Genomic DNA, 26,388 nt, shown 5'->3' on the forward strand with positions numbered 1-26,388 from the left:
TTCAACTCATCTACACTCACAATGAAAGGAGTATCAACACCAGCGGTTCTTATTATTTGTTTGTGTTTTGAGACAGATCTAGAATACTTGACTGAAGGACAAGGATGGACAGGATGGTTGACTTTTTGCTTCAGAATGCATCGCTTTTTCAAAATTAGACCTTTACCTCCCTTTTCTCCTCTATTTTGTGTGCAGCATATCAACTGACAGGCAATTGTCTAGGTGATGTCAGCTTCTAAGAAGAGATACACTGGACTAAAACTTCGAGTAAATTCATTTTCAAATTCTATCATAGTTACTGGATCCAGCTACACAAGTACCTGAGGACAGAAATGGCTCCAGAAGGATGTAGCATACAAAAACATGAAATTTGCTTATTAGTTTCCAGTGTTGCACATTTTAATCCAAATTCAGTGAGATACAGCTTTTAAGAGCCAATAACAAAATTGTACATAAGTACGGATTTCAGTTTTCCACTTAAGCAAATACAGTCCTCAGATTTTTACCTCTTCTTCTGGTTCATCCAAATTAACCCAGCGTTGTTTCTTTTCATCCCAAACAATCTACAAGGAAATCACAGTTAAAGGTTAGGTGTTCAACTAAAGCTAGTTAAATAAAAAAATATATATATAAAATGACTTTTTAAAAAAGTCATATCAGAATAAGCATAATTTTGAAAATTTTGCATGTAATAACATTTGCTTACTTGTTGTCAGAACAACATTCATCTGTCATCCAGGAAAGCAATTTGAACAAATTAAAATGTATAGAAGTCTTTTGATTTAGAGGCCTTACCGATTTGTTCTTGTCATCTGGAAGATAAGCTTCATTCTTTCCTTTTCCCATCAGCCAGCGAAACCAGTTTGCACCAGTCTAAGAATAAATATGTTTAGTTAATTCTCTCAATACTCTGTTTACAGCACATTCAAAGAAAAATTCATGTAACAATTCATTTTCTTTTAGAGTCTTCAACTGCAAGCCCATAGAGTTGGAACTGGGGGGGGGGAACACACCACACAACAACACAGGAGAAAGATGCCCTCAGCTAATCCAAGTTATACCTTTTTGATAAAGGGAGACAAGAAGGGCAGAGTCAGAGCCGATACACCACAAAAAAAACCTAGTCCTTACAGATGGCAGCCTGAGAGAACAGGAAATAAGAGACAGCCCACAGAAATGAAGTAAGGAGGGGAATAAAACAAGTACTGTGATCCTAGGAGCAAATCCACTGTGGTGGATGAGGCGGGCGGGGGAAAGGAGAGAAGGGGTTTTATTTTTTTTAGCCAAGGAAAGTGACTTTGAATTGACTTCCAATGTAAAAAAGTAGCCAGAGCAATGCAAGTCAGGTTTCAGTGCATGTACAAGGCAGTAAGTGGCAGCAATCTGCACAATCTAGAATTTAGGTATATGAAAACAATCTCCAGAGGTTGCAATAGCAGAAACAAAAGCAGGACCTGACACACTTTAGTAAGGGGCTCTTACCTCCCAGGCCAGGGCACCGATTTATCACATAGGCTAATAATCCCCTCTACTTATAGATACCTTTCTTATCAAGTTTACCTTTCTAGGTGCTGGCTCATTCTTTATTTCTTTTTTAGTCTCTTTCCTTTCAGGAATGGCTGGAGGAGGAGAGGGCTGTTTTGCCGCGGAGTTGGATCTCTCTCGTCCCACAGAATGGACAGAGGACTCTGAAGTGGTCCGAGATCTTCGTCCGTAGCCCTATATTACAAATATATAGAAGAGTACAAAGTCTTCACTGCTGGAGTGAATGGATTACATTTCATTTTGCTAAACAAATTATTTTGAAAACTTAGTAATAGGAGGAGATACAAAGGCACTAGTAGAAAGTAAAACATAGATAAGAACAAAGATTTAGTGAAAGAAACAGCCTGCTCATGGCATACCCTAGGTGCTGAGGACTGAGATGCAGATCGGGATCTTCATCCCACTGCCTAGTTAGATATAAAGCCAGCACATGCTTAATAAGCAAGCAGCTAAGTATCAGACACAACATTCATTTTCTATTACCATTTCCCACACTATACAAAAGAAAAATGAAATTCTCCAGACAATCCAGACAAGCTTGATTTTCCACCCTCTACTATTTTTCCACTTTTTCTTCCTTTAAGACAATTATTTAAAAAAAAATTAGGACTAAAATTTATCCAGTAGTCCTTCATTATTTATTCTACTGGGGGGGGGGGGGGGCAAGGGGAGAGATGGGATAGGGTGAATTAAGCTTTGAATCTTGCTGCTGAAGACCATTATAGAATGCCCCAATACACTTTATGCTTGCAAAGACCAACAATGATGCTAGCACTTGCTGAAGAAATGTATGAAATAAGGATACCATGCTAGCCATTCTGCCGTAGAAATCCTCCTCTCTTTGATCCGGGAAAGTATTCCGTGATGGAGTCTCTGGGGCAATTCTCTGCATTCCTTAAAAAGCAAAATTAGATGATGTTAATGAAAACACTTTTTAATGCAAAATTTTTCACTAGTTATGAGTCCTGTGCTGTAAAGAACTTGAGCTTTTAAAGAACATGTCCTGAAGTTGCTGTGATTTATTTTTTTACTGGATGGGTATTAGGTTTGTTCTAAATAGAAGTCAGAGCAGGCCGAGGCATGCAGCCATCAGTATGGAGCAGTATAAGGTTCTTCGCATCTCTTATACAAGCTCTGCCAAGTTGTGTATCCCTGCATTCACAAGTGAGAATTAAAACTCATCAGGGTCCTTGAAGCTGATGTCTAGAGGCAGAACCCCCCAAGACTCCAGTCACAGACCTTGCAAATAGAACTGCCAATCCCAGTTTATTCAGTGACTCCATAAAACAGGAAATTACCTGCTGGGGCTAAACCATAATTTGGTGAGTCTGACCTCTTTTAAGCTGTGCCCAATATGCAGGATTAATACTAAAATTTTTCTTAGAGTTTTCTTTAACTTTACATTTTCTTTAAGTTTCATTATCCAAGACTTGATTCGCTATTTTTAAAATACTAAGATATTTTGCATTATCCCCCCAAATACTTTATTTCCTTTAGAAAGGAAGAAAAGGGATTTACAGAGATGCCAAACCTGTTTCCTGGTTTGCAGGCTCTTCTGACCGTGGTTCAGTTTCTTGTGGTGGCCCTCCTGGTGGTACTGCCGATCCTAGATAGAGTGGTGATGGTTCAGCTCCATACTGATTTGGAAATCCTGGAGGTGCAAAGCCAGGTGCTGGACCAACAGGCGGAGGACCCACTGAATAGAAAGGGACACTTCGAGCAGCTTCCTGGTCAGCAGAAGGAATCATAGCAGCCGACCCATCAAGGATAGTCTGAGGTGCTGCAGCACAAAAAAGTTAGGAGTTTTAATTAAGTGGAAGTTCCAGTGCATGAGCCTTTGCCAATAAAATGATACAACACAGAAGTGAAGTCTCACTGTTTCCACGACCCTCTTAAAAGGTTTCTTATACTAGAAGCCCAAATGTTCGTTTTCTTCTCTTTGTCATGAAGAAGGATATGAAACACTAACCTGAAGGCATCAGCTGCACACTTTGCATCTGTTGTGCCATACTGGGCAATAAGGATGCTAGCAATGCGTTTTCAGTACCAGCACCCATGTCATGGCCGACTCCTGCTCCATCACACTGACTGGCATGGTCTAATTCAGAGCTTGGCGTGCTACACACATACTGTTGTGGGGTAGATCTGTCTGCATTATAAGCTATTGCACCCTCCTGCACAAGAAAGCAAGATCTTGTTAACTCTTTCAGATGTTAAGTTCATAACCAGGGGAACATATAACAAGGGAAATCTTAGAGTGAAAAGAGCACACAATTTGTTAGTGTTTAGTCAAAAAAAAAAAAAAAAAGAGTTGTAAGCCATTTGTCAAGTTCAACCAAAACACTTAAAGAAAGGTTTTTACAGAAGTTAAATAGATCAAGCTTTCAAGTTTCCAATGGATACTTGTAAAGAAAGGATATACCTTCCCTTCTGTTTGTTTTTTTTTTTTTTAAACAATTTAGCTACACTAATCCACACACAACTTTTCTTTTTTTCTGGCAAGCAGATCCTTTGCTTATAACTGGAGTTATTACAACTTAATAAGCCTTCCAATTCTCCTTGCACAAGTGCTATGAAAAGTCTCTCTCACCCAATGTACACCATCCTTTAACTATTCTGCAATGAATCTTAGGGCACTAAAATAAGGTACATACACTTGGTTTAAATCATAACACCTGTGTTTTATGAAGTGACCTTGTGATATATTCATCTCACATTTCTGTAGTTAGTAGTACAAACAAAAATTTTAAAAATTGGAGTTACATAAAACCTTAAAAGGGGATACTTCATCTTGGCAAGTACATTCTGTACCTTGATCTGTCCATCCACGTGTCGAAGCCTTACTAACCATGAAGGTTCAATAAAGGATTCTTGTTCTGGTTTCTCTTTTATCTGTGGGTCAAACAGGCGTAGTTGTGATGACATCTAGAAGAAAGAATCATTGTAAAGGTTAAGTTCACAGGCCAACAAGAAGGCAACTTTAGCCACAACTTACAACCTACAATATGAAGCTACAAATACTTAATTCTGAAAAACACTCATTCATATGTTACCTGGATTAGCTGGCCAATAAGTACAGGTGAATAGTAATGTGGATCTTTAAGGACAGTTCTGGAAATTACTTCACAATAATGAAAAGCCTGAGCAGCAAGTCCCATTTCAGCTAGGCGGCAAGCATAGATGAATTTGAAAACCTATAGAATGCAAGTGAAAAACCAAGTGATCAGAACATTCTTAGAAATATCAAATGAGAGAGTTTGTCATTTCAGTCCAAAGTTCAGATACACCATTATATCTATACGAGGCAGGCAAAAAAGAAAAGCCTCCTGCTCCCACCCTGCCCCCCAACCTCCCCTGACATTCAAACCTCCTCTTCCACCCAATGTACCCTATGGGAGTCATCTATCTAGGGCAAACAAATCCTGCTGGATTTTCTTTTGGGATACAGATTTATGATAGCAACAGAATTAAAAATTCACAAGTTCAGAATGCACAGATGAAAATGGAAAAAAAGCTGATTCAGTGACAAACAACAGGGAAAAGCTACCCTGCACAACATTACCTATGAGAATTTCAGTTTAGAATGGATAAAATATTTTCTATGCTGGATAAAGCACGAGACAAACATCTGACAAAATAAAAGAAGAAACAGTTCTTCACCTGGAAATTGGGTAAGCTGCCGGGCTGAGTTCCTAGTGACTGAGCATATTCATAGGCTTCTGTTCTTTGAATGGCTTCATTGGTGGCAAACTTAAAAAAAGGCAAGCTATTGGGGAATGAGGGAAGGAAAAATATTAATTGACATTGAGATTATATATACTGTCAACAAATACAGATCTGTAAATTTGAAATAAAATGAAAAGCAGCACTATTAGACACATAGCATCAACAACTTCTGCTCTTAAAACAAGGAGAGGTCAGAGAGTTCTCAAGCAACTGTGGCTTAGTGATGATAGCAGGAGCACTGCAACTCAGTCTCAAACCATTAAGCTTTTATTTTCATATTTAAAAAGTCACTTTTTAAAAAGCAAAGAAAAAAAACAAACTAAGCCAAACCTATGATTCGATCCAATTAGGACAAGCTTTGTTGTTTTCCTTGTATAAACTCCAAATCCAACCTGGGCCATAAGGTAACAGAAATGAGCAGCATCCAGAAGGCCTTTAGAAGCTGTAGAAAAGTAAGAGACAGAAGTCAGGATATTCTCTCTCGGTGGCACATCACAATTCAGTGTCCCATATTGTTTTGTCTTTGCATTCAAATATACCTTCACAATACAGACAAGCCCACATAGAAGCGTTCCATTTTACATTTTAAACAGCAGTTGTTTGTTTTCAAAAAAAGCAAGCTGAGCAATTAAAATTTTCAGAAGTTCAATCATCACCCTGTTCATTCCCCAAGAGTTACCAAGAGTGTCTCCCATGGTAGCAATAGTCCTGGATTCCAAGTCCATGTTATTGGTCAAGTTGGATAACACCATTGCTAGATGCGGCCTCCAATCTCCCCATTTCTCATCTCCACAGCACTAAAATTAAAAGAATTACTTAGTCACAGAAGTGACTGGAGCTCTGCATAGGTAAGTGTTTCAACCTAAAAAGGACTAAAACCAACGTATCCAGCATTCTAGGAGAAGTACAAGAAAAGATTACTATTGTGAACTACACTACTCACCACAGCACCTACTTAAGTCTCAACTGCAGCTTCAACTTGAATCTTACCATGGATGCAGCTGGCATCCTTCCAGACATGAGCTGGTAAACAGTCTGTAGAGGGTCATTAATTGGGAGACTGTTGGCAAATCTACAGAGACATTATACAGAAAAACAAAAAAAAAAAAACACACACTGTTGGTAAGCAGTTAAAATGTACTTGAACACGCAGCTCATCTAGCTTATTTTCTAACTGCACTTCCTTTTCAAAAACTACTACACTGAATAAGCAATTGCACCGTGGATAATGTTCAAAAGCAAAACATAATTAACTAAGTGAATGTGCCACTCTGCCACATGTCAATCCAAGCTAGGAAAAAAAAATAAAAAAATCACAATTCTCCCTGTGCCAGCTGATAGGCTCAGCACACGATTTCACAAGCTGAGAAAGCAGAAAGTTTAGCTGTCTGCAGACAAAACATACATGAACACATTGCTTCTTTCAGGCAGGGAGAATGAAGGGTTACTTTGCTTTAGCCAAGCTGACAGCTGGTTCTTGCAGTTTACTTAAAGCCTGACCAACAGCACCCACCTCGCAAGCCCACTGATGACACTGTTTAAATAACCCTTGAAACAATGAGTGCATAGAATAACTTTTCAGGCTCAAGTTTATGGCCAGAAGACGCCCCCCTCCCCCCCCCAAATAAAAAGCAACAGGTGACCTGAGTCAACTGAATATACAGATAAAATGAGAATTCTTCCATGAGCTATTAAGAATAACTCATCATTTTGACATCAAGGTTTCTGAACAGCAGGTCTCTATCTCATTAGCAGAATAGGTAGTTCACATCGTACTAATCAACAAGAAAAACACTGTACCTGGTCATGACTCTTGCATGAGTTCTGCTGTCCATTTTACTGGCAAGTAGCAGAGCATGACCCCATAAACCATGCTTCATGGCTGACTCCAAAGCATCCTAATTAATACAGAAATTAGTTTACTGGAGAAAGCTTAATGCACAGTTTAAATCAGCTTAATCAGACAGTGATTGTTTTATGTTAGTACATTGTGACTGATTGAAAAATGTTTCCTTGGGTCAAATGCTAGCACATTAATACAAGTTTGTTCTAATTTATAAGCTCTAAGGCAGGACATTTTTCAATTAATACAGTACCATGAACTATTATACACATGGCAAGTGGCAAAAATGATTTTCACTAATGTGGGGATGCTTAGAGCTTTAAGATTTATGCCTGAAAATTAAGTAATCAAAATAAAACCTGTGTGGTATTTGAAACAGCAGCATAAGCATTTACCTTCTTACGGCCATAAAGCAGCAACTCTCTGAATCTCTCTGTCTCTTTCTCAAGACTGTCAATTGTGGTTATAAGACTATCTGTGAGGAATGAGAGTTGGGCTTCACCAGATTCCTCTTCAACTTGTTCCAAAGCCTCATTAGTGAAATCAATCAAGTTTGCTTCATTAGGTGACTTCCCAGGAAGCCACACTGTTTTATGATCTCGTAGCAAAAGTTCAGCCAGATCTGTTCCCACTACAGTCTATACATGGAAAAAACAAAAACAAAAAATATGACTGGGGTTTTCTTGTTAAGGATATTGCAATTCTATTATTCAACATTGTCTTCATTTTGTCACTTCAACAACGGGTGAATACCAGTCCTCTGAGTACCTGAAGGCAAGTGACCCATTTCCCTGTTCTGCCAGTGAACTACCCCAAGATAAGTCACTATACACATATTTCTACCTTTTACATAAATACCATTTTCTGTATAAAATATTTCAGGATAGATAAAGATTCAAGCAGTAAGACATACCCCATTCTGCCTGCACAACAGTACAATAAAGTCCCAAAGCAGACTTGCAGATTCTTTATCAATTAGATTTTCATTCTGAAAGCACTGTGTAGCTTTATTTTGTGCAAAATTAATAACATCCACTTTATGGGTGTCATCCCTGGGCAGGGGGGAACAAAAAAAGAGGCGCTTAATGAGACAAACATAAAACATTCGGATTATTATTGCAAATAGCATGAGGAACACAAAGCTCATGTATTATCTAAGCAAGTAAAAAGCGACAAATATTTTCAGTCACTTTAAAACCTCTCATTTATGGGCATTTAAAAGTTCAATAAAGAAATTAAATTTGAAAGCATAAGAGTCACTTTCAAAATCTGTAAGAACATACTTAGCAAGAGGACCAGGAAATGCTCTCATCTCTTCTTGCTCTGGAGAATGTTGTAACATAGTCTGAAACACAAATATAAACCATAAGAAATTCTCGTAACTATGAATGACACTCTGACAATGGAGAGGAAAAAAACAACCCCCCACCTCCACCCCCCAACCTGGACCTAATCTATAGTGTAATGAAGGTTATTGCTCTTGAACAAAACACATATGGTAACCTGCAAATTGCAGATGGATAATAAATGGCAAAATCTACTTTACATGGGAAGTCATTCTGTAGCATCACTTATATGAAAAGTAAATTCAGGCTTACTATGAAAATCCTCCTCACATCTCCTTAAATAATTCTCCTGATGCTGCTCTAGTACTTGTGTACAATTCTACTTCTTTCTAGCGATATTTTAGCAATGAATTCTAGTCTTACCATGTAAGCTAATCCTTTCTTATCTTTTACATGGTTAAAACATTGTATTTCTCTGCAGATGCACAAGAAAAGTGAAAATACCAATGGTATTTAAACCCCCCCTCCATCAAGAGGACGAGCTGTCTCTAGCCCTGCAGAAAACATATGGAGACAGTGTCATCTCTACAAACGGCAATACATTAGAAAGAAAACAACTGAACTCTGGCCTTTCTAGGATGCAAATCTCTTATCTGAATGAAGTTACGAGGAGCTGGGTGATCTAATCATGGCCACATCAGCTTTTAATTTTACTTACACAGTTATGACCCAAACACAAACAGGTAAATATAGAAAAATACATCACTGACACAGAAAAGACAGGAAACTATTTATCACTAAGTCCCCTTCCAAAAGGAAGGCTTGTATTCCAAATTTTTTTTTTTTTTTTTTTTAATACTTTACCTCCATGCTGTGTACTTCAACCAGAGCTGGCTGTCCTTCCGAAGGCAGGTTTGGCAACACTTTTATTAAGTATCCCCCAGGACCAAACCTAGCACAGATGTGAGGCACTGAAAATTTCTCAGGTGTTGAGGGCCTTAAAGGTACTGAAGTGGGGAGAAAAGATAAAATAAGAAGCAGCAACCTGACTTGCAATTTCTTGAACTTACTGATGTATTTATCCAATTCAGTAATCTTGTGGTACTAGTGAAAAGAACTCTGACATTTTATTTGACTAAACTTTATAAGCAACGGTTAATCAATTTCACTATACTCCCAAAGATCTTTCAAAGATTTGCAATTGCAAAGACAAAATTAAAGAACCTTAAAATCCACTTATTTTTTTAATGCAAGGTCTTTACTTGTTTCTCTCAAACATTTCCATGATCTCTGTACATATATATGATACATCTTCAAAGAACTAATGATATATTTCAACATACTCTGGAAAACCTTTTTCTTAGGAACAGTGTTTCATTCTATGCAGAAAGGGTAAGAAATACTATGGAAAAATCTGAAGTTAAATTTTTATCATTCCCCATGAAGTACAAGCAGCACACACAGTTCAGAATGTCTATTCTAAGGAGACATTTACAAATGCAAGTATGCAATACTCAGTAGCAAACGCCATCTAGCTACTGCTGTTCTGTGATTACCCAGATTTCAGCAAGCAAGGCATTATCCTCATGCTGAAAATAAACAAAAGACTTTGTTTCAAAACTACTATGAGCAATGTTTTTCTTGTTAACAGGCTCAAGGAACACATGAAAGAATCTTATATATAACAAACTACTAATAGAAGGGCAAACTACTATTGGTAGACAATCTCACAACCACAGTACCTCCCCTCCGCCTCCCCCATTGGTGCAAATACCTTGTTCTACAGCTGACCATCCAGTTTCGGTTGTGTAGCCATAATCCGTAAAAGGTTGTTGGCCATCAAAGTTAGCAGCATATCCGCCATATGGATAATCTGTGTGGAGTGACACTGCCTGCGCAGTAGTTTCATATGCATTAGCCGTTAGATCATGATTACTTCTATACAGCTGGCTCTAAACAGATCATATTAGTAATTGTTAGCAGAGAGAAGTTGCATGAAGCAAGCAACGTAGCAAACACGACTCAAGAGACTAAGCATTTTTTTTTTCCTCCCACTTTGTTTCCTTAGATGGTTCTTAAACCAGGCTTACCACATCACTGCAAAGGACTTATACTTGGGAAAGCTGCCCAGCAAGTCACCTGGTGCAACAGGCTACAGAAGATAATTAGTATCTCTTAGTGTTCTCCCTTCTCAGTGTTTTAATTACTGTTTGATCTGTTCACATCCAAATGCGTTCAGTTCTCTTACCACAGAATATCTATGTGCCTTGGGTCAAGAACAGCACTATGACTTTCAGGGTGAAGTGTTGCTGTATCAGTAACTATGGATCAGAAGCAAGAGTGTTCATCACCCTTCTTGACAGAGAAAATCTGACTCAAGTAAACCTAATGAACACCTAGCTGACTTAAGGTGCCTAAAAATTAATGCCTAAATGACTTCCAGTATTATTAAAAAATGGAGTTCAGACTGGAAAACCACCTAATCTTCCAACAGACTTGATGTACTAACACATAAGACTACAGTTAAAAAGATACATTTGACTAGCAAAGACAATTTACCTGAATATTCTCTGTATTTTTCAGATATTTGTATTTAGGGCACAGATATATGAATAATCAGAAGTTAGATTTGGTTTTGCTTTTAAATACAAGATAGTATCATACAAATGTTGAGTTAGTCTAACAGACTGCAAGTTCAATATTAGCTTTCATGCTTGTGATGAGAAAAATGATGTAACACTGAAAGCCAGACACAGTATCAACTACAGCCAAGCACAGTAAGGGCAAGGTTCTCACAGACAGCAAAAGGATTCAGTAGAGGAAATTTTCCATTTCTGTACGTGTGGCAACTTGCACAATTGAGCGCTGATTTTGGTTAAAGTTCTCTTGACAACTATGATAAATATTAAGTTCAAAACTGTATTAGAAAGCAGTCTTAACTTAGAGAATAAGAGTTTTCAAAATGCATCTTCCCCAAGCTAAAAACAGAAATATTTTTGTATATTTCTAATTTCTCACCCACCCCTAACACAGAGGACTAAGGATCATAAAGATTAGTTATCAATCCTGTGCCTGAGATCAACTCAGCTAAAAGAAAAGACCTGATGCGTCCTTTTGAAACTCACTTGTTGAGAACGAGAGCTGAAACTGCTCTGGTGACTGTGAACACTGCGGGAGCTATGGAGACTATGAGCAGAACGTTCGCTGTGGACACTGCGTCTGTCAAATTCATCACCATATGGATCTCTATGAGGTTCAGCTTCATCATCAAAACTTCCAGCAAAACGAGGATCATACCGCCAGTGATCTTCATATCGGTCATGTCTGAAGAACAAAGAAATAGACAAAGCAAAAAAACATAGCCACCAATATCCTAGAAGAAAGCAACTTCGCTGCATACTTATTAAGGAGAAAACTGTACTTAACCTCAGAACGGCTTTTAGATTATTTCCTAGACTGAAGTTTTTATTACAGTAAACCAATTGACATTGCCTCAAGAAGTTCATCCAGAATATTCCAAATCAAGACCATCGTTCTCCAAGCCTGTTCTAAGAAAACCCAAAGCATGTTTAACCTATCCTATTTGCCTTAAATCCTTTTCCTAAGAGTGACATGACAGTTCATTTTTTTCCCCTCAATTCCCTCTGTTAAAGGGAAAGGAAGAACCAGCAACATACATCTGTGAAATATTTGTAATAATACATTTTAATAGTCTGTCACAGGCTCTACCTGCCTTCCTACGGTATATTATTGGGAGGATTTTGCTTACAAAGCTGCATAATATTCTGAAACTGAAGCGTGGTACAACTATCACAAAAGTCCATAAATTCTGAAAGCTTTGGGTCAAATCTTCAACAAATAAAGAAATGTTTTTGTTGGCACACAAGTGAAGCCTCAGTCCTTGCCTTAACACATACCACCATAATCTAATTTCCTTGTGGCACATTTGACTACAACTCAGCCCTGAAGAAAGTGATGCCAGATTGGCCCCCTTCACACACATTTAATCACTGTTCCTCTGAACATTATTAGCACCTAAGCTCCACTCCGCCCTAGATCTGGAAAGGGCATTGGCAGGACACGGATTGAATGGACAAACCTGTTACTGTATGGATATGCTTCTCTCTTTTGGTAAGGGCTGTGTTCAGCATCATACCAATACCTCTGATCATAACTTCTAGGATCTCTGTATCTGGGGTCATATGCTGAGGAATAGCGTTCCCAACGACTTGGATCTTTGAAAGATGAAAAGAAATGGTTCAGTTATTTGAAGACATTACTTATAAATTTTCTCAACTCCTTTCTCTTTAGTTGCATGCTGATCTTGTCAGCAGCCCTGAAGCATAATACAAAACCAAAATAACATACTTAAAGCTATATGAATATGTCCATTCATTTTTACTTATTAGATGAGTTTAAAAAATATATCTATTCCACATTTGTCAGATAAACATTGTTATTATATACTTAGCTAGACACTCTTTAAGGGGACAGTCCATCAGACAGACCTTCTCTAACAACTTTAAAGTTTAGTCAGAATACTATAACGATTCAACAAAAAAAATTTATAGCATCTTTGCTGTCAGTCTTTAGAGTGGACAACTTTTGTTCAAAATCCTCCCCAGCACTATCCAAGCCATTATCTTCAGATTACCAACCGGTATGTCTCTGCAAGCATTCAGACAACTACGGACAAGGCCAAATTCTGGGCATGAGTCAATTTCTGTTTACACCACCCACCTAAATTTTACTTCACAAGTCTGGCCATAGGTTACAGGCTAAGGATAAAAGCGAGTAAATGACAGACTTGCAACACACTGAAGAAAACCATTCTATACACTAGCTGTGGTATGCTTCCATCACAATTAGGAAAGGTAAAAATAGAAGTCTAGTAGTAAGGAAAATGGCTCAATTTATTTTCTATTTATTACTTATGCCGAACAAAAAAAATATAGGATGGACAGCACAGTAATCAGAACCAGAGTAAACCCAAGATCAGTTTTCAGCAAGTACAACTTTATTCTAATTAGCTGTGGAAGACACAACAGTTTTATTAATACAGAAAATGTAATAATGTTCAATTTTAAAGTTAATCTTCCCCATAAATATTTTTCTAAACCAGTAGTTCATTACATAAAAAATGCAGAGCACTTTGACACCTTACCTCCATAGTCATATGAGTTTGGGTAATAGCCTGAATAATAATCACTCCATCCACCTTTTGTATAGTAATCTTCAGTATACCCCTGCCTGAAAGAAAGTGCACAGAGTTATTCCTCCTGCAATCCTGGTATCTTCTCTCCTTAAGCCAGGAGGGGATATGCAGAACTATAATGCCACAACTGGACAGCTAGAGTATCAAATTTAAAATAATACATTTACAGGAAATCAAGAAATCAAAAAATTAGAGCTTACAAACCAATACATCGTTAAATTGCTCGGTGCCATCAGAAGCTGACAGCCGTTACCATGCTATAGTTTAGTGGCTTTTGTAAATTGCTTCAGTGACAAGTCCAGTTACTTACGGACAATTAATCACAAAAACTACTGCTATAACTAGTGTCCTTTGAATGGTCTCAAAAGAGAAGCGAGTCACTTAACGGGTAATGAAATAATTGCTCCCTCAACTTTAGAAGTGTTTTTATATTTCTTGTGGAGATGGAAAGAGGATGAGTTTGGAGAAGAAAAATAGGAAAACAGATCAGGACAATGTACTAGCACTGTTGTGGATAATTCTGAACAGAGGGTTTCAGTCTTTGGGGCTGCTATTGTAGCATCTTTCACCAGCATTAGTCAGGAGCGAAGCAAAACCAAAATGCACTACAAAGTTATCTTCACCTTTCTTTTGGTATCTGGCTATCAAAGAACTCAATATTGTATCATTTTCTTGTTCTGCTTGAAGCTGATGCTAATCTGTGGCTGACGAGCGTACAGAATGCTAACACTGTAGGGCTAGCACTACCACAGTCCCAATGGTTTATTCTCACTCTGCATTCAGTCTTTCAGGCTTAGCTTTTCAAGAAATGCAGCAATGTTTTGAGTGTTAGCACATTCATATTTTTAGTACTTCAGTGAAAAGATGAGATACAATTGCCATCTCAATACTATTAAGTAACAGAACACATCACTACACAACTAATTCTGGGCATCTTCTAGGTTACTACCCTTCCCAGTAGTCTTGGATGAATAGTCGTGTTGCACTAGGAAAGGCTCATTTCTTATATTGAGCAAAGAGAAGACTGAATAGAGTAACAACATTTCTTTTACAGAGCCCATGTTAGAATATGAATTGTCCAGATGAAGAAAACAAGTGCAAGAACCAGACTAAATACAGAGTAAGAGACACTGCACATACAAAAGGTAACTACAACACTTGTAGCTGCTGGAGTTGCTTCACTTTTGATGGAAAGAGATGTTGCTGTTACTTTAAAAATTATGAGCCTTTATTACATGACATTTTTGGGAAACCATCTTACAATTTCTGAAAGAAAGCTTGAAGAGGCATGTTAGATAAGAGCACAGTAAAATGTAGTGCAAGTGCAGACACATATACACCCATGTGTATACGCATAGGAGGGAAAGGTTTAATGACAGTGTTGAATGATGGGAACTTCCAGGCTCTTCTACGACAAACTAAACATACAACTAACAGTGCAAACCCCAAAGTGGTCAAGCAAGTCAAGTGATATTCTTCACTGGCACAACATGTAGAAAGCTTGCTAACACAGTGCCTACTTTTGCGGAGGAGGAGACTTGATCTTATCAGATCAAGTTTATCCACCCATCTTCAGTCCCCTTCAGAAAGATGTTATTCCTCTCCCCACCCCCCTAACTCTCCCAAATAGAGCTTATCAAGCTGCATCATCAATCCTGAAATACTCTGTGAAGGTTTCAGACAAACTATCACACTGACTCTGTTGCTCTTGGGCTCTGCTGCCCTGCAGTGCCATGCCACAGCCCATATCTGACTATACTATCATATCATAAACCACCACAGACTGAGCTGCTCATAACAGGCTTTGATCTGCCCAAAGCCACCTACAGGAATTTTAAGCTCATAAAGCATAGTATTCACCAAGTAGAGTGCTATCTTAGTGCTACTAGAGGTCATTAACTCATCTCATTACGAGACATCACAGCGTGTTTAGATTCACTTAGGATGATAAAGTCATCACATGGAGTCATTGCTTTGCACTCCTACTAGAGATTTCATTTCTGCTTATTTAATATTTGCACATAGCATCTAAACACATTGTTTCTCTCTCAAATTTCTTATTTCATATAACTGGACAGTAAGGCTCTCAAGTTTCCTTAATTCATGTGCTACCTACATTAAAAACTGTAGTGAAGTCAGTGAACGAAACATGTTCATACAATGCCTATAGTATACGGACCACAGTTTGGGAATTCTGTGAAAAATCTTACACAGTTAAAGCAACTATCAAACAGATGAACCTGACACAGCACTAGGTACCATTTCATTTGATTCATTGGTTTTGGCTTCTGAGAATCTAAAACACTATATATTAGTAGGCCACATGCACTGCTATGCTTGCAAATCAAATCCCAGACCAATGTACAAGAGTGCCTTTTATTAACATAACTAGGGACTGCTGTTTAAGTGCTAGCTAGAAACTAAATTAATATCAACTAACAAAACCATGGCCTACATTGCTCTTTCACCACACACATGCAGAAGAGCTAACCTCAGCACTGATTCTTTTGCAGTGATTTTCTGCTGGGAAGAAAAGCTAACAGCCACCCAGAGAACTGAATGAAAGGAGTAGAGGGCTTCAGCAACAGAAGGACTGCCGGAATCGTATCAGTATCCTTTCTGGCATGGCATTTGATACTCTACATTCCTACAGTGGCATACAATGACTTCTTGAGCTCCCTCACTGTGGCTTATGTTATAAAGCTTCATCAGGCATAATTACTGCAGTACTTCAGGACATATCAAATCTGTACTCAGTGTAAGAATTGCATACCTAGAAGAAGGCCTGTCAGAGCACTGACTGGCTCTGGAGCTAGGACGTTCAGGCTCAGGATACCGATAGCTCCCAGGCTCCGTATACGCAGCACTGTTGCTATCATAGTGCCTGTACCGTGGGTCATACTGTCCATAGCTGTCCTCCTAAGGAAGAGAGATCGACATGTAAGGTAAGAGGCTTCCTACCTCCAGAAATAAAAATCAAGCAAGCAATAAAGCTTGTTCTTTCAAGATCAGTTCCAGACTTCTTTTTCCCCTCTTAACACAAAGAAACCCTCATACCTGAAGAGATGCAGATTTATAGACTACAGCGTAGCTTTTGGTATCCCTTGTAGCAAGATATATTCAGGTCCATCAACATCCAAAACTTATGAAAAATATATATACACACTACTTCTGAATTAAAGGCAATTCAGCCACTATGTTGGCCACTCTACTAAACTGCCAGTAACTCAGCCAGCAGGTGAGAACCAAGTTTGAACACCTGAGCAGCTAAGATAGTTATAACTGCCAACTTTTTTCAAAGAAGCCAGTAAAAGTGCTATCAGTTGACAACTGTGCCAATTGGAACTGATATTAGCAACCACATTACATTTTAATCTTTGTAAAGTAAATTTAAGACTCTCCTCACATCTTTCAGGTCAATCTTCATGACTGAGGGTTATCACATTCCTGGTTCTGCTTTGTGATACATGATACATATCATAAGTTATTGGATTCACCACGTGGCAGCACAAGAACTATTACCAAAAAGCCTTTCACACCTTTTCCTGTTACTCTGGATTTTCTGTAAAATTAAATACTTAACACAAATGCTATACTGAATGCTGATCATAACACCACTGTTTAAACCTGTAATTCAAAGATTAAAATTACTAATACATACTGAGAGGAGAGGAGAGGAAGGGGGAAATAAATATTTACTCTACCAGATAATAAAGATGAGCTGCTGTTCTGGGGTCTGCAGGAGGATAAGGTGGTGGATATGGAGGCTGGTAAGCATCATAAGGATGTCTATAGTAGTAATAAGGATTTTGTGGTGGACCAAAGGCATCCTGAGAAGTCTGAGGCAGGGGTGGACGCTGCAGGTCTTGTTGCACACTTGGCATGACTGAATGACTCGTGGTAGGAGCAGCTGTGGAAGTCGGAGCACCTGATGACTGTCCAGGCACCGGTTGCTTATCAGGATCCATCTGATCATTCCCTGTTGTGAGCTGAGCTGAATTTCCCTCTTTGGGACCCATAGGATGAGGATGGTTACTCAGCACCTGGTTCTCACGCTGCTGCGATTCCTGCATGGCTTTAGTCCCTGCAGCCATCTGGTAGCTTGGAGGAGCTGAGGACTGCCCAGATGATGATGGTTGCTGCATCTGAGTTGCTTGCATTTGTGGTTGAGATGGCATTGCTCCCTGTACAGCTCTGTCTGATACAGCCTGATATTGTATATCTTTTGTTACCTGTTGATAGAAACGTTGTTTGTCATGCATTTCAGGACCCACCTGACCAGCACTGCCAACTGGCTGTTGAGGATATACTGGACCACCAGAAAGCGATTGATTATGCACCTGTACAGAATTACTTGCACTGCTTTTCTCCAACGTCCATGATACTGTGAAGTCAAGCACTCCAGCAGCTTCTTCTTTGCTATTTGAATTATTTGTGGAATTATTAGCCTGTACTACAGAATTAACAGGTGGGACTACTGCACTTGCACTTCCACTGGGGAGATTTGTCCCTGGAGAAACAGATGAGTTAGCCCCTGGTTTGCTAGCAAATTCAGGAATAAAACCTTCCGAATTAACATTCATTTGGCCATCTGGAGCCAAATTAAGCGGAGTTTGCATCAGCAAGTTTGCAGGCTGATTAGAGGCAATATCAGAGGAATTAACAGGGCTTTGCAATAAGTTATGGTTTAACAGATTAGTATTTGGAAGTGCATTAACTAAAAGAGATCCAACTTGCATCACAGGTAATGGCACATTTTCCCCAGAGATGATCCCACCAGCATGTGAAGTTTGGGGACCCATTGCAGGCTTGTCCCCAACCCCAGAATCCTTCATTGGCTGATTGTTTTCATTTCTGCTTAGCTGATTAGATAAAGAAATAGAAAAATTAATTGGCTGAGCTAAGTTATAGCTTTGATTAGGCTGAGCAATCAGGATAGGCTGATTTTGCAAAGACTCTGTAGGTGGAGAAGACAATAAACTTGCATAACCAGAACTTGCCTGAGACTGAAGTGCCTCCTCTTCTCCCATTTTGGGAGGATTCTCAAGATTTTCAGAAGATATATTTCCATCTTGGGAAAGCTGCACAGCAATAGTTCCTGGTTCATTTGGCTGCTGATTAGACAGGCCTTCTTCTGGTGGTTGAATGACTTCTATTGTTTGTTTGGCAGGTACATACACTGCAGGAGCAGCAGGAGCTAGAAGAACATTTCCCCCAAAATTAGGTAACTCATTATGAGCCCACAAAGTTGTTGCTGGGCTGTCACACTTCTTAACTGCTCCCTGTGTTCTTGTTGAGGCCCTTTTCTCAGACACTGATTGTATGTTTTCCGTACCCGATCCAGAGTGCAACATATTTCCAGCTTCAACAGTGACTGCATGAGGCAGTGGGTGTACCTGAGGCATGAAAATGGTTTCCAGATTATCTGGTGGCTGTTCAAGATTACCTGGGGAGGCAGCCAGCATAGCAATATTTTTCTTGGTATTCTTTTGGTTTGGGTGGTTCTCTCTTAATTCAACCACCATCTTTGCTTGGTCGATCTCTGCAGGTTTTATCCCAACTCCATGGGACCTCACAGGTTCAAAAGAACTATTTGCACTTGTCTGAAATACTCCTGTAGGCTTAGGAGGACTTGGAGTTGGAGGCTGGGAGAGATTACCATGGTAGTTCTTGCTCATGTTTAGCTCACTTGAATCACCTCCCAAAGGAGAGGAGTCAATCTGTTTAAAGAAGCTTGCAGAAGATTCTTCATCAGGCTTCCCACTTTCTTGCTGAATGAACGTACCAACTTGCTCTTGAGGTCTTGTTGAGCTAGAAGCACTCCTATGGCTAATGTTACTATAGTTTGAAGATACACTATCCGGTCGGACAGGATGAGGTAATGAATCGGGTGCCTCCAAATTTGGTCCTCCTTCAGCATGGCTCACGACAGTGTTCTTTGGAAGCTTCTGACCCGGTAAGGATCCGTACCTGTAAAGATCAGAACTGGCAGCTGGGGACGAAGCATTCATGTTCTGTGGTTCACTTGGCAGCACTTCTTGATTCTGAATGCACTCCAGGTTCTCAACATTTTCATATTGTGCCCCACTGTTCCCAGGTGTGCCACTAGCATGTGTTTTGTCATCTTTAACAAACATAGAATGCTTACTAGTCTGTGTCTCCTGTTGACTGCTTATAGCTTTAGGAAAATATTGGACATCCATCCCTTTTTGTACCATCTCATTGGCTGAGCCTGTACCAGTCTGCACCTGAGAGAGAACATTGGTTGCAACCCGCTGAGGATGCATTGGCTGGTGATACAAGGGTCCCAAATTAGGCTGACAAGCAAACTCAGTTTTCTCAACCATGTAATTTTTTTCAGATGAAAGTATTTCCTCATTCTCTGCTTCATCCCCTTTGAAGAACATGGAGAGAGTTCCTGAATCTCGATCTGTGGGGGTAGGTCTATTTGATGCTTCAGACATATCTGGAGACTGTTTTGGGGGGTTATTTTCCTGAGCTGTGGGAATAACAAAACTGGAGTCTTGCAGTGGTGGCTGTGGGTAAAACTGCTCTTGGTAGGGTTGATTTAACCAAGAGTTAGTCATTTCCATGTTCTGTCTAAACACATTTCCAGGCTGGATGCTGTTCATGTGATGACTGCTACCTGTAGAGCTGTTTTTCCCATTTTTTTCACAACCAACTAACGAAGGTGCTTGCATGATATTTTGTGGAACACCTTGGTGCACAGGACCCTGCTGCAAATTTGTCTGTGGAGAAGGATGAGAAGTGCTAACAGAAGACTGAGAAATGTTATGAACATCAATTTGAGAAGATGGCTCAGGATAGGGCACAAAATTTCGAACTGGAGACTGCAGGTTACCTTGAACAGGTCTCCACTGAGACATGGGTTGCTGAGGAGGTGGAGGGAAGAGTGCTGTTGCAGTGGATCCTGAAGGAACATCACTTGGTTCTCTATTAACATCTTGTCTACCTCCAAGTTTGTTTGATGTAGACACCATTCCAGGATGCCCACTGAAAGAATTTTCAAGTGCTGCTCCTGTATTATAATGCAATGATACTGCAGGCCCATGGAGTCCAAGATCTGCATTTGGATGCACTTCTGTAATACTATTTATAACATATCCTGGGGGCGGTGAAGAAGCTGGAATATTAGAAAACGTATTGGTATTTATTCCTGCTTGAGATACAGGAGCTGATAAAGACGTAGGCAGTCCATGAGGATTGTCTCCTGCATGTGAAGGTGAAGTATGCATAACAGCTGGTTGTGGAAACACCGCTGGGGAAGGACTTTGCATAGCCAATGCATTGCCCTTGGATGGATTACCTAAAGGGGAACCCTGTGGCGTTTGTCTGCCAAATGCAAAAGGGTCTGTCACAGGTTGCACTGGGGCAGCTGTTGCATTTGCTCGTTTACTGAGTGAGCTGTTTCGCCAGTACATGTTCCGAGCAACACCTGCAGGAGGAGGAGGAGCTGCTGCTCCTGCTGAAACAGTCTGTGGAGGTTGCTGCATGATAGACTTCTGGCAGGGTCAAATACTAGATGAGGAACTATTAGTTAATGCTGTAGACAGATTCTTTCTTCCACCCTATAAAAGCAAAAAGAGGACAAGTCAGTTTCCTATCTCACATTAAATAAATGCAGTACTTAAGGCATATTTAGTTTAGAAACAAACTTACTGAAAAACACTTGAAACTAAATGAAAGATGTCTCTATGTTCTCCGGAACTCATAAGAAAACCATACATAACATTGCATTTCTAAATCCAAGTCCAGTATTAACATGGTTTAATGATGCTCGATAACAGCGCACATTATTTAACAAAAATTTTAACAAATTTTACAAGCTTCAAGTAAGAGTAATTAAACATAGTTTGGTCCTGTACAAATTTTAAAATCCAAGACTATCATAGCACCAATGGGATTATATTGTTACATTCCCTAAATGTGTTTTAGGCAGTACACATCATAGAGCAAACACAGCAGCAGCCAGTCTATACTAGCACCTGCAAACAGTATGGCAAGCTCAACATAATTAAAAAAAACAGTTGAGGGAATACTATCTAGATCTCAAATTCTGTTAGAGACTATATTCCTTGAGCTTTCTTGAATTGTTGCTCGGTGTGAATGGACCTTCTGACAGGTAAACTTGAGAAGCAAGCTTCTCAAGAAAGAATTCATCAGATGCTATTCCCCTCAACAGAACACAAGTCCATTTTTGTTTTAATAAAGAAAATATTGTTCAGGAGAGTAGTGTTATCTATTTTGAGAAAGGCCACTGTGTCTTCATCACAAATATTCTTCTAGAAGAGTGCTGCATAATAGTAAAATTGTATTTAAAAATATAAAATACAATTAATTCCCCCCACCTATTAGTTAATCAATGCTCTCACTTTAGTAGGAATTTGGCAGAGACAAGGTTGTGGTGTAATACTGCAGGGTGGAATGGACAGATACAGAAGTATTCCGACTCTGCCAGCAAGACCTTCAATCAATACCAGATAGGAATTTGGTGCGCACATGAAGTTCAATAAACTAATTAGGAACATGTATTTTTCAGTTTTATCACTGCTGACCAATTTGGGGAGAAGGGCAGTTGACAAGACTAGAGTTCTTCTTTACTGCTGGTCCAGTTCAACTGGGTGACGCTTTTAGTAATGTACGATAGACTTGTTTTCTAGTAGTACATCATGTAGAGTGAAGTACCCATGGCAGTTGTGTCATACCAGACACTCTGTTTACAGAAGACAGACAAAAGCTGTGCAGTCTTTAATTTTTAAGATTCAACATCTTGTCAGTAAGAGTAATAAGATGGAAAACCAGAGGAGTCAGATGTTTGTAATCAAGCCAAAATTTTAATAGGTATAGAAAAGCTCAAATGCAAAACACTTTTGGTTTCTGGTTTAACAAGCACACACATTGAGTGAGCACTGTAGAGCTATTTATTTTATAAAACTCTAACTAAAAAAATCCAAGAAAAAAAACATACTGACCAATACACAGGACGATCTATGTGGACTTTATCAGACATCAGTACAACTTACCCTAAGGAAAAGTCTCTTCTACTCATCATTGCGGAATCCAACACTCCTATGCATAATCTAGGCCCCTCTTTCAGGGGGCCTGAAGTGCCAGTCAACAAAACTGAGGTGTCTCAATTTTTCCCACATATCCATATATTTTACAGAATATAAAGCAGACAAACAACGCTAAGTTAAGTCTTAATTTTTAACATTTTCATTTTGTTAAAATGTAAAAGGGGGCCAGAAACAAACTTCAACAGAAAAGCATTAAATAGAAAGCTTAATTAGTTTCATGTATTAGTTGCATTTGCCTTTAAATTTGTTTTTAAAACACAGCTGCATGTTGAACTCATACCAAGGAATACTTACTTACAAAAGGGTTTTAGTGCATTGCAATCATTTCTCCTACACTGATACCAAGTTGAAGGTTTTCCAGCAGGGCATGATTACTGCCAACCAGGACATTACCAGGAAACCCTGCCCAATCATCTACTTCAGCTTCCACACACTTAACTCCCAAACATTTCTCTAAGGCTGTTTGAACATCCCCATTTATTTTTCATCATGTTCTTTATTGTACTAACTGCAAAAATCCCCCCCCTACAAATAAACTAGTGTTTTTACACAATACATTGCAAAGTGGGGGGGGGGGGGGGGGGAGCTAATAAAAATATCTGCCAAGGCAGTTACCTACTGGAAAGCACTAACTTAACTGAACAGAATGTTGATATCCAGCTAACGGTTCTGTCATTAATTGAAAAGTTATTTGTGAAATATATCAAAGCACAAAAGCCAACTGTTTTATAACTCCAGTACTCACTTCCAAATTTCTAACATGGACTTTGCTCCTTACAGTGTCTTATCAGATGTACACAAAGAACAAAATCCTAATACTTTATATCCCAGTCTTATAACAACCAGTACCAGGACTTAGCTAATTAAAAGAAGTGTACAGTTCTACTTTTAACTGCTGTTTTGCCATTACTACAAGATCTCTAATGTTGTATTACAAAGGTTCAATATGAGGGTATCGGGTTCCTTACAGAAGAAAAGTTAATATTAACAGACTGCGCACAGTAGTAAAAGCATGCAAGATTTAATGATTTAACTCCAAATAAAAGGAACATGATCATGTCAGATAATTTAAATGTGAAATACAGTTTTGAGATACTGGCTCTCCCCTCCCACTGCCCCTAATCCAGTGTTAACAGAAACGCTGATTTTAAGAACATTATGAATGAGAAATAACTACACAACCTAAGAGTCAATCAATTCTTTGCTTTCCCTAGCCTGGAAATTCTTAATTTTCAGACGGTTTATTAATGAATAATGCAGAGCAGCCTGCTAAGCATTAGTCACCAGAAATAACAATTGCAGAAGTTGTTTTCAGATATGCCAAGAAAATATTACCAAAGGGGGGGGGATTAAAACTACACTCTAGACAAGATCATCAATAAATTATATCTGATGAACTGTACAAGCATGATTGATTTAAATTCCTCTGCAAAAATTTACCTGCATGAAGAAATAGTTTATTTATGGGGATTAATTTAAGCCTATCTCCAAGGGACATACACTAAATAAGTTACTCTTTTACATCCACAAATCAGGTTACAGGGCACCAACATTAACTCTTATGTGTGCCTATACGTATGTACACACACACACATATGTATGTACGTGTGAAACAGTAAATGTGTTCATGTGCACAATCTCCTAACTGAGAACAACGTGCATAAAACAAAATCATGCAATCCTAAAGACAGAAACAGCTGAAAAATGAACTTGCACCCTTAAAATCTTAAGTAATACCTAATACACTGTTTTTTCAGATTTTTTTTTTCCAATTGTAGGCAGCTACATATCTACACACATGAGGATGACACTCAAATTGAATGCATTTATCTATTGCTACATCTTTACTACTGTTGAAAGTTTCCTACCAGCTTTCTCACAAATGGCAACCATAAAGTATGAATGTTACGCAGTGTAAAGGGTTCTTCTGAAATCAAAAGCACAGAGCTTAATATGAATCACAGACAGCAGCAACAAAAACCACTTCCATTTGTTTACAAAGGACCACCAGTCCATTACAGCAGCACTAGTTTACTAGCAGCCCTAACACTAGTAGACTACTGGCCCATTACACCAGCAATGGTGTAGACCACTAGTCCATTACACCAGTAATTTTCAGGAAACTGTGCTACTAAGTCAGTACCAATTGCTATTTAAATAAAGCACAGACCTATGACACTGCACAACTTGGGGGGGGGGGGTGATCTGGTTTTGGAGAGTTTTAAGTGTTTTGTTAAAGCAAACACACGACAGCGAATGTCGAGAGATACTTTTAGTCACAACTCTCCTTCCCCCTCTCCCCCGTGAAGCAGGATTTAACGGACCTGCCGTGCGCGCTCCTGTCCCGCCGTGGCACCACCCCAGGAGAGCAGCCCCAGCTGCTGCCGCCCTCCCGAGCGCACCGGGCAGCGCGGCCCCGTTTCCCCGCCACCTCCCTCCCCGCGGCCCCACCACCGGGCCGAGGCCCGGGGCGGCCCCGGCAGCGGGGCGGCGCGGCGGCCCAGGCCGCGCCGGGCAGCCCCGGCCGCACCGAGAGGCCGCCGGGGGCCCCACCGCGGGCCCGCCGCCCCTCACGGCCAGCTGCTCCGCGGGCCGCCCGGGACCCCCGGCGCGCTACGCTACACCCCGCGCCTCAGCCGCCCCCCGCCGGTACCTGGCAGCCCGCCGCCAGCGGAGGCCCCTCAGCACCGGGCGCCGCCCCCCGTCGCAGCCGCCGCGGCGGCACCAGCCCCCTTCGCCGCCATCTTGGGATATCCGGCTCCGAGCGCCGCCGCCGCCGACGTGTCACGCCGCGCGCGCGGTGACGTCACGGCGCGTGCGGGGCCCGGCGCCGGGCGCGCTTGTTTGTGTTTCACTCCTCCCGCCCCCCCCCGCCCCTTCCGCCTTCGCTGGCGAAACGGCTTAAAGGGGAAGGTAGCAAGGCAGAAGTGTCGGAGGATAAAAAAAACACAACAACAACACAGAAAACGGAAGTGGCTTTGGCAGCGCCCGGCTCGCAGCGCCGCGGTCTGGCGCGTGCGCAGTCCGCCTGCGCCCTCTGCAGCCGCGGGTTCGAGTCCCGCCTCGGGAGGCTCCCGGGGCGGCTGCTGTACTTGCTGCGGGGGGCTCTCGGTACCCCGTTCCCCAGCGTGTCCAGCCCCTGGTCCCGCTGCACACTCCAAGGCAGCTGCCACGGCGAGGCCCGGCCCACGCAGAGGCCCCTGAGCGAGCCAGGGCCTCCATCAGGCAGCGGGGATGAGCCTCGTGCTCAGGGCCCTGCCGCCCTCGTGAGGCGAAGCCGCCCTTCCCTTCCCTCACCCGGACCTTTGCCGAGTGTGGCCCCTCAGGAACCCCCGTTCCTGCAGTTTGGCCGGAGCCCGTTTCCCGACAGGCCTCGCCCCAGGCCCGCGCGGGTTTCCGTCGCCGCCGAGCCAGGCCGCGGCGGGCGAGGCCGGACGCCGGTGTGGAGCTGAGCCCCGAGCGGCCTCCCCGGCTCACCCCGCCTCGCCGCGAGCCTCCGCGGAGGCTTCGGAACCCCCCAAAGCTCCATCTAAAATATGGTTGCACTGGCGGAGGAGACCGCCAGGGTGGGATAAAGCACCGTCTGCAGCGCGCCAGCATCCCTGCGAGAGCGACGCGCGCGTGCGGCAGCCGCGGCTGTGGGGATGCGGGGGCCGGCGCCGGGGGGAGCCCAGC

At 40.9% G+C, this 26,388-nt stretch overlaps 1 protein-coding gene across 5 annotated transcripts in view; it reads right to left on the reverse strand.

The window, feature by feature from the left end:
* Window positions 1-25,414, reverse strand: part of SEC16A (SEC16 homolog A, endoplasmic reticulum export factor) — a 31,476-nt gene extending 6,062 nt beyond the window's left edge. For 3 of the 5 annotated variants that reach the window (XM_067309330.1, XM_067309329.1, XM_067309332.1), the window contains exons 1-24: window positions 25,367-25,414; window positions 17,320-21,204; window positions 16,389-16,534; window positions 13,565-13,650; window positions 12,500-12,635; window positions 11,526-11,724; window positions 10,175-10,352; window positions 9,265-9,407; window positions 8,398-8,459; window positions 8,028-8,166; window positions 7,510-7,752; window positions 7,072-7,169; window positions 6,262-6,343; window positions 5,951-6,068; window positions 5,602-5,713; window positions 5,206-5,311; window positions 4,599-4,739; window positions 4,357-4,470; window positions 3,515-3,719; window positions 3,077-3,325; window positions 2,351-2,439; window positions 1,561-1,719; window positions 796-873; window positions 507-563 (exon numbers count right to left, since the gene is read on the reverse strand). In XM_067309330.1, the coding sequence (XP_067165431.1) occupies window positions 507-563; window positions 796-873; window positions 1,561-1,719; window positions 2,351-2,439; window positions 3,077-3,325; window positions 3,515-3,719; window positions 4,357-4,470; window positions 4,599-4,739; window positions 5,206-5,311; window positions 5,602-5,713; window positions 5,951-6,068; window positions 6,262-6,343; window positions 7,072-7,169; window positions 7,510-7,752; window positions 8,028-8,166; window positions 8,398-8,459; window positions 9,265-9,407; window positions 10,175-10,352; window positions 11,526-11,724; window positions 12,500-12,635; window positions 13,565-13,650; window positions 16,389-16,534; window positions 17,320-21,129 (6,750 nt within the window). In that variant the 5' untranslated portion in view covers window positions 21,130-21,204; window positions 25,367-25,414. The remainder of the gene's footprint in view (window positions 1-506; window positions 564-795; window positions 874-1,560; window positions 1,720-2,350; window positions 2,440-3,076; window positions 3,326-3,514; window positions 3,720-4,356; window positions 4,471-4,598; window positions 4,740-5,205; window positions 5,312-5,601; window positions 5,714-5,950; window positions 6,069-6,261; window positions 6,344-7,071; window positions 7,170-7,509; window positions 7,753-8,027; window positions 8,167-8,397; window positions 8,460-9,264; window positions 9,408-10,174; window positions 10,353-11,525; window positions 11,725-12,499; window positions 12,636-13,564; window positions 13,651-16,388; window positions 16,535-17,319; window positions 21,205-25,366) is intronic. The other 2 variants (XM_067309333.1, XM_067309331.1) reach the window with 2 other exon arrangements.
* Window positions 25,415-26,388: the final 974 nt, after the last annotated feature.

Source organism: Apteryx mantelli, chromosome 21 (genome assembly GCF_036417845.1).
Source record: "Apteryx mantelli isolate bAptMan1 chromosome 21, bAptMan1.hap1, whole genome shotgun sequence".
Lineage (NCBI taxonomy): Eukaryota > Metazoa > Chordata > Aves > Apterygiformes > Apterygidae > Apteryx > Apteryx mantelli.